The sequence below is a fragment of a genome, unplaced genomic scaffold, assembly GCF_019419815.1.
Source record: "Pyrus x bretschneideri cultivar Hongxiangsu unplaced genomic scaffold, Pyrus_bretschneideri_v1 Contig4, whole genome shotgun sequence".
NCBI lineage: Eukaryota > Viridiplantae > Streptophyta > Magnoliopsida > Rosales > Rosaceae > Pyrus > Pyrus x bretschneideri.
In genome coordinates this window covers 1731738-1749487 of record NW_025999723.1, presented here as the reverse complement: position 1 = coordinate 1749487, position 17750 = coordinate 1731738, and the positions used below count along the sequence as shown (strand labels likewise).

General features: G+C 34.7%; 1 protein-coding gene across 1 annotated transcript; it reads left to right on the top strand.

Moving 5' to 3' along the window:
- Positions 1 to 11633: 11633 nt before the first annotated feature.
- On the top strand, positions 11634 to 13448 carry LOC103958171 (ethylene-responsive transcription factor CRF4-like). Its single transcript, XM_048564983.1, has one exon. The coding sequence runs from the start codon at positions 12123 to 12125 to the stop codon at positions 13179 to 13181; it is 1059 nt and encodes a 352-aa protein (XP_048420940.1). The 5' UTR covers positions 11634 to 12122; the 3' UTR covers positions 13182 to 13448.
- The last annotated feature ends 4302 nt before the right edge of the window (positions 13449 to 17750 follow it).

Here is a 17750-nt window from a genome sequence, read left to right as displayed (position 1 = left end):
TACTCTGTCGTGGGATCTTAATATTTCTAGAAGGATTTGTTATCAACATATTATTTTCATTTTAAATATCGTATTCAAATTGGACAATAATTCCTGAAAGAGAAATGCTAAGAAGATTATTTTAAAAGTGAAATTCTTTATAGATTTTTTATCACCTCGCCCCTTAACGTCAATTTACGTGCCAACAATACAAAATATTATGTTAAAACATAAAGTAACAGATAATCCATAAAATGTTCAACTTTTAAAAAATTATCTTTTCAAATAAAGATATAGATGAAGCCCCAGAAGGTCGCAAAAGAAGAACAATGCCTAGGAATGCAAAAACCAATTTAATACGTTCAACTTCCCATAAATATATTATATATTATATATGCCCCTTTGAAATTTAGGTGCCATAAAATTAATACCCTTTGAACTTTAGGTGCCATAAAATTCATAAACTTAAAAAATCAAGTCGACATGGTGATCCATGTTGAAGAAAGATTTTTTAATGTCAAAAACACTGGTACGTCATATGTTATTATACAAGTAGAGAGAAATTTTATTTTTAAGTGTTTTTCCATTTATGTAATAGAATATGACGTACGTGTTTCTGTTCTGGGCACACTAAAATGTCTCTCCATGTTGCAACTAATTTGTATATTGTTTATTATGATTTGGAAAGGAAATTACGAGTGTCAAATCGTCATCTATGCATGAATCTGAGTCCAAAGCCTAACTCAAAGAAAAAAATAAAATCCGGCAAGGGGTGAGCATGGTCCCTAAAAATCTGGTTCATTATTTTTAGTTGGATTTAATCTTGATTAGTACCTTAGTTTTATGTACTTGGGGTCTCCTGTTTCCAACGCAGGCGAGATGCCACTTCTACATTTTATTGATAAGACGATATTCTAACTTTGAAATATACGAAGATCTAAACTTGGGTACATCTGCAAGATGCCATTCGAGCAAACTAGCCGAAATTACATATAAACGAACTTTGATCTCAGATCTCAGATTTGAAGTATCACGAGAAGATTCTACATCTTACAGAAAAAGACCAAAAACATAGAAGAAATAGAGTTTTCTTGACGTACTTTGTTTTTAAGAAAGACAAAACGTCTTGTGCAGAACCCAACTTGTGTATCAGTGTGTGTCATGTTGAAGACTTGAAGGAAAGGCTGAGAGAAACTATGACATCCTGTTCCACTAGAGACTTTTTGGTGGAAGTTAGGTGCGTGTCATCTGCGAAGCTGCTGCTTGCCGCAGCAAATCAAAACAGTTATCGAGCAGAACATGTCGATCAATAATTCAAATTCCAACCGCTTCTTAAATCACTAATGATGGTTCAGATGATTATTAAGCACTAATCATTGTCTAATTTCGCACTAATAATATTCACTGAAAAAGAGCACCATAATTTGATAAAAATAGCAATTCATAGTACGAGAGGAAAGGCTCTCGTCTAATGCACTCCACCGAGTTTTCACAAAGAATATTGTTAGCTAAAAACTACCAATTATGGAAAGAAAATGCGAGTAACTGACTTGGACAAAAACATATACAAGTTCAATTTCTGTCTTCTTCTGGTTGATTTACGTAGAAAACTATAACTTGCAACTTTGCTTATTTTGTCTTAGAAAGGATATGATATTTACACTGATACCTTTATGAGTCGCAGCAAGTTATTGTTTAACGTTGAGTTCACTACAATGACATTGTTCTAGTGTAGGTAAAATTCATCATTCTTCTTTATGTTTGTGCAATTAGAAGTTGTATCTATATAATCTTGGTCTTATGTTATAGGGACAATAAAACTTGTGCTCTACCAAATCCTTTTATACACTTATATTCCTAATCTTTTGGCTTTTCGAAATGAAAACCCATTATTCTAATTTCTAACCAAACCCATTTACTAATTTAAATGGTGTTTAATTCAACTTATTTAGAAGTTCTTATAAGGTTTTTCTTTTTGTCAATGTGAGATTCATTGTCAACATGCCGCTCACATGTGATGAATATTCAAACAAAACATGTGGACAACACAAATGAGGTGACGTGGAAAATGTGTGGTGTTAGGCTTCACATGTGGGGCAACATGTTTTGAAATCATGAATAAAATTGAAGTTCTAGAATAAAACCAGTTAATATAATATGAAAAGTAGCTCATTTTACTTACAAACCCATACAAAATCTCTCGTTCCATTAATGTCAGATTCATTCTCAACAAATTGTAGACTAAAAGATGAAAACATGTTCTACCAAATCCCTTGCTTTGAGGCACAAAACAATTGCATTATTCATTTTACAAAACCCTCATTTCCCTCAATGTCAGAACATTATGGATTCCACCCAATAAGCAAAAGTGCAAGTGTACAAATGAACTTCATCGTGCAAAATATCCTGCTCTTCTATATCTTAATTAATTAGGTAATTGTATGCAAATTAATTTTTAAGTTACTAATCCGAAGCGAGGCCACATCACCCCACATGGGGAAGCAAACGTGGCAGTTTCGTGGTCATCGTCAAGGCGCAAACGCCGCCGGTCACCGGTGATTGAACAGTGATCAGTGTCGGTAGGGTCCCCACTGGCTGGCTGAGCCGGTCACCCACTGTCATCCAGTCTCGAGACAAATCTGCATTCCATGGGGCCATGGCCAAGGTATCTCTGGATGGAGTTTCTCAAAAACTTTTCCACCATGTAGAAGATATTGTATTTAATATTCCACTAAACAGTAGTTATTAATAATAATATAGAAATTTGAGATTATCAGGGACAATGGGAATGGCTGGACTTGGACTGAATGCAAAATGCAACGTACGTAAAATCATAAAACACATTTTAGGGTTGATGTTATTGTTTTCATTTTTCTGTAGTGCCCTCTCATGGTTCACCTAGGACATTTTATATTATAGGCGATACTACTTTCTTAGTTGCAGTACAGTGAAGAGAGAAAATTTACTTCCGACGCATAGTTGAGGAAGAAGAAAAGTATATAATTATGGAAATAGTCTCTTTATAAAACAAAAATAAAAATACGTAGGATAGACATTCTTCGTTGCCCCTTACAAAGCCAAAATCCTTGTTGGCTTGGGGATCAATCTAACACTTACAAATAATGGATTTTATTCTTCATGTTTATATAGAAATTTTAAGTTTCTATTTTGAAACTTTTAGAAAATATAGTTTCTATACCAAAGAAAGTAAGATACTAATAGGTATTTAGTTTGGACAAGTATATGGAGTCCAGGTGTAATTCTCAGAGAAGAGAGAAATAGGTGGTTTTCTCTGAACATCTTTCCACACGATGCCTCCACGTCTCTGGATTGATCATAAATTTATACGATCATTTTCAAGTGATTCCCCTTTGTTGAGTAACTCTAAAACCCATAAACGCATGTGACAACTTTGTGAAAAAGATAGCTAGGATTAAGATAGCTTTTGATTATATTCAACTATATCTCTACGTATGAATTTACAACGTGGTTCTTCATATACCCTCTCAGATACGACAAGGATTTGCTTGAAGCAGGGATTACCGCTATTGTGGTGTTTTCTGTCACAAATACAAAATCACAGAGAAAAACCTTGCACATAGAATATAATAGCAATCTGAAACGTCATAATAAATGTCATACTAATAGCTTACTAAATGTTTGATGTGATGAATGCTAGACATATCTTGACAAGTTGCATCGATAATATTCAGTAAAATTCTCTCGATATCACTCATCAGATTGTTTCTGTATATATAGATATCGGTTAACATATATGCAAGATGAATTGGTTGACGAAAACAAACCCACTAAGAGATTCGATGAAATGTCTCAGTAAATAAACTACAAAAAAATTTACACACTTCACGCTCTATTTCTATCTAAAAAAACTTATACTTTACCATTGAAACTCGCCAAAAGTTTGAATCCTGCACCTGTCGTTGCAACCAGTCATTGCAAAGCTAAAAACTAATTATGACGGGGTTGTTTTTTCTGTCAATAATGCTTTGGATTGTCTGGCTTGAAAATTCACATGTGTTTAGAGAGAGAGAGAGAGAGAGAGAGAGAGAGACCAACATCTCTTGCTTTAAAGAGAAGCTTGTGGTGGTTTTCTAAACGAGATTAATTATTATACTAATTCAAATTTGAATTAGTTTAATACTAGTTCAATGGATGCAACCTTTAAATTTAGGCCACACGGCCATGAAAGTCTGAGCAAAGTTATTTGACGCAGCAGAAGAAAGAAACACACACGTACAGAAAGACCGACGTAATAATAAAGCATAGCAAAGCAACCCTAGCTGCTTCGAAGTCGTGTGTAGTGCTGCGGACTGTGAACTCTGTGGACTGGCTCTTCTTTTCACGATAGATCTTTTGGGATTAAATACCAGAACAATTATTTGGATACATGCCTTTACTTCCCCTTTTAATTTTCTCAGCTTTTATGTTCATCCCTGCAATAAATTTGGAACTTCAATTCGTTCTTGGCATAATGAAATTCTTGTTTATGGTCTTTCAAAAATATTTCTCGTTTATGGCATTCCAGACGAAGATCGGGTTTCGTTGTGATCTAAAAAAAATTACCGGATGATACTAAAACAAAGTATGTTAATAACACAACGTGATATATTTCAGAACTTCAAGTTGTCCAATGTTAAAACCCTCTCAGTATGATGTTTGTCATAGTACCTTTTCATCTCTTGCCCTCATGAATTGCAATTTTTTCTATGAATGCAGTAACTATTTCTAATAAGAACATATATGGATTGAAGATAGAGAAATCTGACAATATCATGTCAACGGCAAATAAATTAATATTTGACATTCATTTTTTGACATTTCTATTAAATATGCTCTTGTATTTTACATCAAGAGCAAATATAATTAAAAATAGTAATAGCGTTGTTTTCCAATGCTAAGATAATTTCCATGAGTGGGCTTTTCTGTCTTTTTATTTTATTTTTTGGTACAAAACGGGTCCTGACTCCAAGGGCCCAGGACTCAACCGTAATGTACAACAAAAAAACAAAACAAAATAAAACAAACGTCGCGCTGAGATTAAGTCACACAAATCATGAAATAACAACTCGAGTTCTTCAAAGGAGTGGTAAATCTACCATCCATGCCCAGCTCTTCTGAGCACGTTAAAAATCTTGTTGACTTTTATTACTCACGTACTGCAATACCATGCATCATGTTCTTTTCCTTTGATTTTGGGAAAAATGGGTAGACTATTCTTGGTGAATGTTGAGATAGATTTTACGTTGGTCATATCATAAAATAATATATAGTTAATATACGAGAGTATCTATTTATAATATCATCAAGATATTTTATGATAAAACTCAACATCTAGTAATAAGTGATTAAATTGGAATAATAGTGGTGATATTGGTGGTGGACTATGTTTGTGCCTACAAATTTTATCATAATATAAAAGCATGCTATCTCTCAACACGTCCTCGACCCAAGTTACTGAACTCAAACACGCTTCCTGAATTTAGGCTTTCAAAAAGATGTGTTAACTCCAACTTAAGGCAATTGAATGAATGAGACTTCAAAAAGATTAGTGTTGACTCCAGAGACTGAATACGACTCACCAAGCGCTCGAAAAGATTGATGATAGTTCCGGTATAATGACTTGACTAGTTTTCGATGAGGGAATTGGTTTTCCTTGTGACCCTGTGTTGGGCCACTTGTGAGGAAGTATTTTGGAGATTCCACATTAGTCATATCACAAAAATAATAATGGATAATATCATGATATTGGTGATTAACCATGCTTGCGTCTGTAAAGTTTATCAGTGAATAAATTATTCGTATTATGTCATTGTATTATGAGTTCAAACCTTCTTGTTTTTCATTTTCTAATTTGAAGTGAAAATATCTCTTGTTTACAAGAAAATGGCAAAAACTAAAGTTTTAAAAATAAAAAAAGTTGAAGACACCGGGAGGATGATCAGCCGGTAGCACTTACATCAAGGGCGTCTAGGGCATCCCCCGGATTAACATAATATTCATGATTAGGGAGACTAATGAAAGAATCAAACAAGCATCTTGGACTTGATGCATGCTAATAAGCTCTAGCTCTTTCTCTCTATCTCATATACGTTGGGTCGAGTCGACTCGACATTGACTTATTATCCCAACCAAGTATATATTCAGTTTTAGGCTTTTAGGAAACTAGTAATATATATAGCTCCAAATATATATAAACAAAAAACAATACAAATAAAGTATGTACAAGTAGGAAGCAAGCCACCCCGTGTTCTGTCGAATTTGGTGTTCTTCTTTAGCTGTACTTAGGATAATGGTTCACTTGGCTCAATGGGATGGGGCCAAACTCCAAGAACCAGCACAACTCTCGTTTTGTCTACTTTCCCAATCCGTATATAATCCCCATGTTAATGTTTTTTTTCATCTCTCCCGATTAATCATGATGATGATGATGGGATCTTCAAATTAATCCTCTTGTTTCTCCAAATCTCTCCTGTGAAGATTTGAAGTTAATAACGTTTCCATGTCGGAGAGCGAAGAAATCTTGCGAAAGCTTGTAAGGAGTTGAGTCATTTCTTATGTTGCCAGCTAATTTAGAAGGGAGAGAGACAACAAACCAACGCATAAATGAGGAATATGATTACATTAATCGAATTCGAAACCTTAAGGATTCGTTTGAAAATATTTTTAAAATGACTAAAAGCACTCTAAAAAAAATATTTATAAGTTCTAAAAACAGTTTCAAACAAGGCCTAAATTGTCAAAATAATATATAGACCAATAATGCATATCACACTTAAAATTACAACTTAAGTAAACATGGATAAATTAGGCCATTAAACATAAGCTCGTGATATCTGACTAGTTAATTGCTTTGACATAATTTCTTCAACTTGTATTTTTCCTATGATTAAGATAAACAAACAGTCTATGAGTTAATTAATTCTATAAATCCCAATAGAAGAGTTAGAATTTGCTTTGTATTTAATCCCCAACCTAATCAATCATTTCAAAAAATAGCAGTATCGGTATTATGTCTTTCCCAAAAGAAGAAGTTAAACTATGGAAAGCTTCAGACTCTAGTTGGAGGACCATGGTCGAACTACTAATTAAGTCACTCTTCTTCTTTAGTCTTTTCCTTCAAAAACAAATTCGGAGCTGGATCATTCATATGTATTTAAAGCATTAATGCAGTTAATTCTAATAAGCATATATGAAAATATCACTTACGAGATCACTTATTACCAAATGAAATAATAATGCATTATTATATATTGGATGAAATAGTCGGTTATTCATATAATTCTATTAAAAATGATCTGCTAGGGAATTCATCACAAAAGTCTACTCTTTAATTAGAATGCCGAAAAGACAACATAAGCGTTTTAGACTCCTCCTGACCGCCATCGTCTCAAATATATCCAATCATGTTAAAACAAAATGTATTCATTCTTATAGGTTTCTAAAATATTGGACATATAGTTTACTTTGTGTTGTTGAATAATGTAAAAAATCTTTAAAACTATCAATTATAATTAAGTAGTTTCGCTTCCAATTTCAAACGATTGAAATAATTTGTAGTAAACTCCGATGAACCTACTTTTTAAAATCTTGACCTGATATCAGAACTGAATCCAACTCGACGGTTGCAGTTGTGAATATAGACTGTTGGTGAGTCATCCTAGTAAAGGCGAAGGTGGAAAATGACTTTTCATGTAGTTACAATAAACACAGAGTGAGAGGTTCAGAGAAGTTCCACACTTCCACACTTCCACACTTCAGAGAAGTCCTAGAAATGTGTTCCATATTTCATATCAATTCATCATCTCATGCATGCATGTGACTTTGTGGTACTACAACTATAAGGCGATGATCGTTAACATATGTCATCAGATTTTACGTGCAGGCGTGCTACGCGTGACAAGTCGATCCTCATGCTTTTGCTTGCCTACAAATGGTGCTCTATTGGACCGCCACCACCTCCTAATTTTTGAGAAATTTTAACTTACGCATGTATCAGCAGCAATTATTTCAACCTATGTGTGTTGTAATATGAATAGACGATAAGGTTGATACGTTTCTTTTAAAAAAATTATTAATAAAAAATAAATACGATAATAATTAAAATAAATTAGAACCACCATATTTAACTTAAATAATATTATTGTTTATAATAATAAACACCACATGACGGTATCATGGTTAACGAAAAAAATCGTTCCATTTTTCACTTGTAACAATGCTTCAAAACCACGTATTTTCAAACGCAAGCTGATGCTATGTAAAACAAACTACTCCATCATCAAAATCGGCAAATTTCAACTATTTATTTATTTTCTTCTTCATATATATATATATGTTCATGTAAGCTATAAGCAAACCTGAAACTCTCTGTGACTGTGAGGGCCTAACAAACCAATCAGTTTCTGCCATATAAAAACATTTGCATCGCTGGAGCTATGAGTCTAGACAGGTCACCAGTAACATATTTTTATATTAATTTTTGTATGAAGTTGTAAACGGAAACAAACGAAGTCGGCCTTTTTGTTTGATTCACCGTTTTGGAGTCAATGTCCGATGTTCAATAACTAACGTTCAAGCCATGCAATCCATAATACACCCCTTAATTATCCTTTCCATACCTGATTTTGTTCATTCAAAACCCTAAAACTATTTATGCCATATATTTCCAATCGCATACTTATCATCTCTCTCAAACTCCGCATTTGCATTACCTTGTTACGAGGTACGCGGCACATATGTAACATGTGCAGCATTACAAGTGAAGTTTGTAGTTGTAATGGTAGAATACTGACTTCACGCTAAAGACTGAAGTTCGATCATTGTCATCAACATTCTTAAACTGCGGTCGTAGACCAATTAAACAAGGTCAAATTCCTCAAGTAAGACCGTCGTTCATGTCTTCATTATTGCAGGCAAGAGTATCGTCGAAATAATGTGTTTTTGAGCTAGTAGTCAATTAAAATCGAGTTCCTTAATCCTTGAAGTTTTTGTTACTTGCATGGGTATTGACGGTAATGATAACGATGTTCATGTCTTTGTTATTGCAGGCAAGAGTATCATCAAAATAACGTGTTTTTGAGCTAGTAGTCAATTAAAATCGAGTTCCTTAGTCCTTGGAGTTTTTTTTATTTGCATGGGTATTGACGGTAATGATAACGATGTTATTACAACGACAACTACGTGTACTTATATTACCCACATTCCTTAAACATATATGTAGAGGACAATTTAGCCAACCTACTTGCTAAATGTCGTACTATGATTACATATGACGATATAAACTATGGACAATCTGCAATTACGATATGCACTTCAGAAAAATCAGGCCGGGTGAATGAACAAACCGTTTGACAATTCACAATTAACCCTAAACCCTAATTTTGAGAGGCCGAGTCAACTATTTTCTTTTTGATAGAATTTCATTAAAGTTAAAGTCAAATAGAAATGTTTACATTTATTGATAGAATATTAAACATAAATTTAGGAAAATTAACCCCATTTGAGTTTGCCCCCAATTCTACTTACAAACCAAGCCATTGAATCAGCCGCCCTATTGCAACGCCAGTCAACTATTTTCTATACTTAAAAGTTTCAAAATCAAACAAATTTTGATACGAGCAAACAATCTTTGCCGGTCGTCTAGTAACTTGTTGACTTTGTGTTATATTTAAGGTGCAATAAGATTCAACTCGCGTCACATTGATGCTAAATCACCAAATAATCTTCAGTAAATGAGCAAATCCCTCGTTTTCAAATTCCTATCTTGTCTTCCAAAACTTTGGTAACTTGAGAGGACGTTTGACTAATTATTAGCCAATATCTTACTATAATTAGATATGATTGAACAAATTTTGACTAATTTTTCATTTCTGTAGGATGATATATTATAATTGGAAAATTTTCATTTCTTAAGCATCGTTTGTGTCAAGTAATTAATTGGACAAATTGACTCATAAAACAAATTAAAGGCCCAAATTGTAACCGAGATTTGTGACATGATTTCCATTTGAGTGCATTTTTTTTAATTTTATTTTTCTTTTCTTTTTGGCTTTATGTGATAATTCCAGGCTACTAATTAATTATGTAATTGCAAAACTGACTCATAAAATTGACACTGGATATTAGTATTGGGATTATTGATGTAATTAAAAAAATTACCGTTTATTTAATTAAATTGTTTCTTGAAAGCAAATAATTTTTTATTATGGAAATTATTTAATGCCAATAATTTTTTCCACAAAAAAAATCAAACCACCATTACTATGACGACCCCACTTGAAGTTAACGGAAGACTTGATGCCAAACAGTGCGTAATGACGTTCTAAGATTTATATAGCTAATCTCACTTAGTGGAATAAGGCTTGGTTGCTGTTAAGGAGACACTTCAAAATAAAACTCTCCCCCGAACTCCCAGCCATCTCACATTTTAACGTTGATTTTTGTATAAATATTTAAAATATTATATTAACAATATGAGATAATAAAAAATTCATATAGAACGACATTTTGAGAAAATTCCTTTGCATTTTTCAAATCAGAATTATAATTGCCAGGTAAATCACAAGTGGACTTCGTCATGAGTGACGTGTACGGGGAAAATCCCTAATGGCTTGGCTGCCAAGAAATTGTTCCTTTTTTGGGGGTGGTGTAAATATATTTTTTTAAGATTTTTTAATATTTACTTTCCACAAGAAATGGATGCCAAGAAATTACCATAGATAAAATTTAGGAATATGCTATCCACATACTTTATTTTACTTCTCAAACACCCATCAATGATTTATATTCGTTGATCTTCTTCAATTTATTTGATCCGAATGTTAAATATTAAAAAAATATGTGAGAAGTAAAATAAGGTGTGTGGAGATCGGGAAGGTGAGAATATCTGGGTAAAACCAAAAAAATAGGAATGTGATATCCATACATCATTTTTTACTTCTCATACACCCTTCTAATTTTCGGTCATCCGATCGGATGGATTGAAAATGATCAACAGATAAAAATTAACTAAGGGTGTATAAGAAGTAAAATATGATGTGTGGATACCACATTCTAAAAAATAGGGCAGAAAATACCCACAGACATACAAACACCCGCCACGTTACTCCCAGCTGTTAAAAAGTAAATTCCATAAAAAATACAGGTTACAATTAGAAGAAATAAAAACTCAAATCGCCACCGGCATTTGGTAAATGACGATTACGCCCTCGTTTATCACCTTATTTACCCACTTGCAGAAGAGAGCGAGTGAGTAAATTAACCAATTGGCCAGCGTGAGCGGTCAAATTGTTTGACCGGCGAATGGAGCAGGGCCGGGTATCTTGGGCCTCACGTGACAGGCCTCACGAAATTCAAGACAAAAACAAACGAAACGAAACGATATTTTGCTGTGTCAGCAGCGTGTGATGTTCGGTCATTGCGCGCGAACTCTCCCCGGGCCCACACTGTCCACGTGGAAGAGTCTCAATGCGTTCTCGGGATGCGGCGTTGCGTATTTGGTATCTCTCTCTCTCCATCCTCCACGGTTTGCCTACAGAATACAAAAACAAAATTACCCGATATTTTCCCCATATTTAAAATAAATAATTAAAAAAATGGAATTTTTACGAAGTACTAAAAATTAGGAGGAAAATTTAAATGAAAAATAAATAAATTTTGAGGGAGGATTTTCTAAATTTGGTTGTTGAATCCTATATAACTGCGATTTCAGTGTTGGGTCTTTTGCTTCTTCTTCACTCAAATTTTCTCAGTCCTCTCGCCACAACGCCACACTCCCCTCTCAAGTCTCGAGCTTTCCGTACACTCTTCCACCTCTCTCTCTACAAATCTCCTTCCGTTTCTCTCTCTAAAGTACTTGCTAGATTTCTCGGTCCTGGATTTTGATCATATTTTTCTCAAAATTTCACCAAAAATTGCAAATACTGGAAGGAAAAGACTGAACGGTCAATCTCCTTCTTACCATTTTTGCTGGTTTTTTTCTGTATTTGAAGGTCTTCTGTGTTTGTGTTTTTGATCTGCTCATCTCGCCCTGTTCTCCATTGGGTCTTTGATTTTTTTGCATTCGATGCGAATTTAGAGAAGTCGAAGAACCCAAAAGAGAATTACGGATTTTGGATACAAAAATGGAGTCGAGTATTCTGTGTCCAATCAAATACTCAGAGCACAGAAGCACGACAAAGAAACTGATGAAACCTCGGAAGGCGGCATCCGAGTCCGCTTCCACGGTCACGCGGAGAATCGTACGGATATCTGTGACCGATCCGGACGCCACGGACTCCTCCAGCGACGAAGAGGAGGAGTTTTTCGGGCGGCAGAGAGTGAAGCACTACATCAACGAAATCAACATCGAGACCGACTTCAGGAACAGCCTTGTCATCAACAACGCCCGCAAACGGCCGGCGGCTGAGATTCCAGTGAATCGGCGGCCGATGAAGAACGCGGTTTCGCCGACCAACGTCGGAAAGAAGTACCGCGGCGTAAGGCAACGCCCTTGGGGGAAGTGGGCGGCCGAAATTAGAGATCCTGCTAGACGTCAACGGCTGTGGTTGGGGACCTTCGACACGGCAGAGGAAGCCGCCATGGTGTACGATAATGCCGCCATTAAGCTCCGCGGTCCTGATGCTTTGACTAATTTCGTTGCTCCACCGCAGAAGGAAGAGGAAAAACCAGAGCCACCGGTCATTGAGCCTATCGAGGTGGAGACTAACGAAACGACGTCGGCTTCTGGTTACGATTCCGGGTCGGAGTCTCACAATCTGGCGTCTCCAACCTCCGTCCTCCACTTCAGAAGCCAACCCATCATTGAAGAAGCTGACAAGCCCCAAAAATTTCAGGTGTCCAACCGAGTCGATGAGGACGAAGACGAAACCAAAACCGGTACGAACATTTTATCCGACGATTTGTCATATTTCGGTAACTATTTGCCTCTGGACTTGCCGTACTTCGACGACGCATTCAGTTTCCCAGCTCCGGAGTCGCCGCTGTTCGATTCGCCTCTGTTTTTCGACGACGGCCCCGCCGCGGCAGCCTCTCTTCCGGATTGTTTTATGAAGGACGATTTCAGCGAGTTGTTCCGAGACACGTACGACACGTCGTTGTCCCATACGACGTCGCCTATGTTCCAAGGGGATGACTACTTTCAAGACATTTTGTTTGGTTCCGACCCTCTTGTGGTCCTCTGAGCCACCGCTGACAGAGCCAGAATCACAGTTTTGCCGCCGTTGGCTGGCCGAGATATCGGCCACGATTTTTGTTTCGGACGCTTTTTATTTATTTATTTATTTTGCTGTGTTAGTGTTTAGTAGTTCATTATTCCGTTAAAAAGTTGACGGAGAGTTTAGTTGATAAGTGGGGAGTTTTGTTCAGAGTGTATAATTATTATGTATTAATTTTGGCGGATCAATGAGAATTTATATATAATAAAGTTATATATATTTTTGAAAAGATAACGATCGATCGTGCGTCAAATTGTTAATTGTATAAGCATAATTGTTTTTAATTATATGTTGTCTTTTAAGCTAAAATGATCTATTGTCATAACCTCTCGTTTTGTTTTCTAAGATTTGAAATCAATAGAATTGGTCATTAACTTTGTCATAATCAATTATTTTGCTCTTTAATATTTGAAATCAATACAATTGAAAAATGAGAAGTTATGTTAATTTTAAAGATAGTGAGCAATTAATTAATTACTGAGCTCTCCATCGTGGCATTCCTTTTGCTCAAACAAGTTGATACTCTTTCATATTTGAAATCAATAGAATTGGTCATTTGTCCAGTAAGTTGATGCTATTTCATATTTGAAAATAATATAATTGGTCTTCGCGTGCAAAGTGAAAAATTATGTTAACTTTAAGAACAAAATGAGTAGTTAATTAATTACGGATCTTACCCACCGTGGCATTCTTTTTGCTCAAACGAGTTGACTCGGAGTGTGACTGTAGTACCGCGATTTGCGGTTGTGGCCGGTTGGATTGGGTCCAAATAGCAAATAGTTGTGTGAAATGTGCGGCCTCCGATTTTGTTGCTTTTGTTTTCTTGGTCAAGATTTATATGTCACACGTTCACATAAACTAAAATTTGTTTCCTTCCTAGCCACTTTTGCTATGTCATATTGCCGGGCTCAAAATACACACGCGTTCAAGGGTTGTCGACTTTGCACCATTTTGTTCATCACTTTTTTGATACACACGCGTTCAAGGGTTGTCGACTTTGCACCATTTTGTTCATCACTTTTTTGATAGAGCTACCAAAGTTACTTGTAAATTGCACCGTTATTTGGGAGGTGACGGAAAATAGTCTTCGTAACATTTTTTAAAACAGTAAAAGTAACGACGAATAAAGGGATTCCAATGAGAGGTGAGTTGTTATGAGACATGACAAAAAATAGTCTTCGTAACATTTTTCAAAAAGAATATTTGGCGTTTTATGGTGAATGCAATGATAGGTTTAGAAAATATGATTATGAGATGGATAATCATGACAAAAGGGGGTAAATAAAGACTTGTAAAGGTTGGAAAGAGATGTTAAAAAAATATGGAGTACTTGGAGCTAACGGAAGACATGACGCAAAATTAAAGGCAATGGCTTCAAGAATTCATACAACCGACCTCGCTTAGTAGGATTAAACTTGATTGTTGTTGTTGCAATGACATTTAATGAGATTCAACTCAGAATTGAATTATTATTTAAGTATTGATTAACGTGATTAACATGTTTATTTCTTATTGGTGACATAATATTTGATTTAAAAATATAACCTCTAGCATTATCTTTCAAAGAATATGCTTAAAGGGCTCTTAAAAAGAATATTAAATTTAGTCATTGGAAGGTCTTTAGAGAACATAAATACCCTGCAGAAACTGGTACTTGTTTTGCTTGAGTATTACTCAATAAATTGGAGTTAGCAAATTGAATTAAGGAAAAAACAAGGGGAACTTGCCCCCATGATTATGTCTCAAATCATCAGTTGATGTTTCCATCTTGATTAATCATACACTGGGAAAGATCCAACTGAAGCAGAAAAACTTGTCATAGTCATATCTTAAACTTGATTAATGAATCTGTACTTTTTAGTTGTTACATGATTTTTTTTTTACTACAACCGACATTCAACAGTAACCTATACTAAATGGTGCGAGAGAGTTTACTCCGAAACATAATAAGTTGAACAGAAAAAACCCTAGTTAAGCACTCCACCACTTATAATTTTCACATAATAATTTACAACAAATATGATAATTAAAAAGGAAAACAAATATAATAATCAAATAAAGTCAGAGTCAAAGAGTTACTAACACACCCCAGTCGTGACGGCCAGCACGTCCTGGTCTCGACTGAGTTGCTCGTGAGTTTCCAAAAACAAAACCGTGAGGGAATGGTAAGCCCAAAGCGGACAATATCGTGCTATGGTGGTGGAGCGGGCCCGGGAAGTGATCCGTCCCGGGCCGGGATGTGACAGTTACTGTCCCGCGATAATTATAATTTGTTTGTACCCATGATAATTAATTTGGTAATGTATGATTTTTATTTTATAAGCGAAACGATAGCAATCTATCAGATTATTAAATATTTTAAGTAAACTTATAATCTTCGAAATATGACATTCTAAATTAAATTTTGGAGGCTCCTTAAACGAAAAACAAAAACGAGGCCAACTTAACAAAATTTCGCATCATACAATGCGAAACTGCATAATTGGCATCGTTTAATTACTTTTCTTCTTCTTTTTTCCCAAACAAAAAGGTAAACATACATATATATAATTCGATTTGAGTTGACCATTGCCCCAGTTCACCATTATTCCAAGGGCTCCAGCTCCATGATATACAAGATAGCATCAGTGTAAAGGTCGAAAAGGCAATGAAGATCGAGGGGTCCTTTTAAGCTGGTTGCCGGTTGGTAACAAAAACGAATGAATTGTGTTCTATTTAATTTGTAAAAGTCTTTTTAGCCAAAATAATTCTTGAGATTTGCATAATTCATCATTTTGATTCCTGAGATTTGAAATCAATAGATGTGGTTGCTGAGTTTGTTCATCATCAATCATTTTGGTCATTCCTTGAAAAATTTCCATTAAATAAAGATAAAATGACAAAAACACCCTCAATATTTGTCAAATAATTTTGATTCAATGTTTATTAAATTGAGGTTATTTTTATCATTTGGTCCTTAATTTTTCAAGGAATGATCAAAATGATTGATAATGGACAAACTTAAGAACCACTTCTATTGATTTCAAATCTCAAAGACCAAAGTGATGAGTTATACAAATCTCAAAAACCATTTTGGTTAAAAAACCTTTGTAAAAATATATAAATATTGCAAGCAGTTTCTGTTTGCGACAAATGAAATGGAATCTTTAATCCTTAGACTTAGATTATTAGGATCCGAAGGAGATCCAGTTCCACATGAAATTGCTGCGAAAAGCCTATAATCTGCGTCATGCTGCGTTAGGTCATGCAAAAATATGGCGCTTTATGTTTCCGTCTCTTATTTCACACACAATTGTGGTCTCTCCCAGACCTTATCACTATGGATTTACCTAAAAACTGTAGGTTTCGGATCATTGTAACGCATTGGAGTGTGACTCGACAAGAATATTTCAATAATTTCTCAATTTAAGCGCCCTTTATATGTATATGTATTGTACTTATGAAACCGAACGACCGCTTCATCATATTGCAGTATGTATTGAAACTGTTCTGGAATATTACAAACATATATTTCTTTTAAGATACAATTTTAAAGGGCAAGTTGCTTTCAATTTTAAAATAAATTATTTGTACAGTGATGACTTCCACTGAATATTAACAGGGCATAGAAAAAAATCTCTTCAGATCATGAATTTCCTTATTGGCGGAATTCACATTCAACATATTAATAAATTGATAAAAATGTTAAGGGTGATATTGTACCAGGTAATTAACTCACCTACTGTAATTACCTCTAACAAAAATGCTCAAAACAAAAGGGGGTTTTCCAAATTTCACCATTGCATGAAAAGTATGTAATAATTATATGATAAACCATAGTGAATTCGCGATACATATACAATTAAAAATAAAAATTGTTAACTTTGAGCTTCCTCTCTGGATATTTTTACAGAAAAGAGAGCAAGATTGTCACATGTTAAATGTGATTTTTTTTTTCACTTTTCTAATATATTATGTCATGCATGCATGTCACCTGGAATCTTTAGAGCATTTTCATCCATTTTAGTGAATTTGAGTTTAGGAATGGACTTATGGCAGTAATTCACTTAATAGTAAATTGCCATGGCTGTTACTACATTCTCCACCCATTGTGAATAGTAACGGACATGGTTTTACTATTCAGAAAGATTTGTTTATTTATAGTGTATAGTTCAATTATAGTAATTATTGAACATATGAGATTAATTTAAAATAGGTGACTATCATTATGTTATGTGTTCATGTCTATAAAAACTTTGTTTAGATTTTAATAAATGAATTGTGCTACATCTTAAAAACTTAATAAGATATACATAATAATTACATGTAAACGTTGAATTTTTTTTATTTGATTTTTTTTTTAAATATTTTTTCTAAAAATTTTTTGAATTTTTTAAAAGTTATTATTGCAAAAAATAATAAGAATCATTGGATTAAAATGAGAATTTGAAATCGAGGTCTTAGATTTGGCCATGTGTCGAGTACATTTGAAATAGCCTTTGTGGTGGGCCCTAGGCGACAAAATCTTGGTTGCCCCACTCTTCCAGCTGGGTGTGT

Bases quoted from the DNA above. Each gene is read 5' to 3' on its own strand.
- LOC103958171 (XM_048564983.1), top strand. From the start codon at position 12,123: ATGGAGTCGAGTATTCTGTGTCCAATCAAATACTCAGAGCACAGAAGC.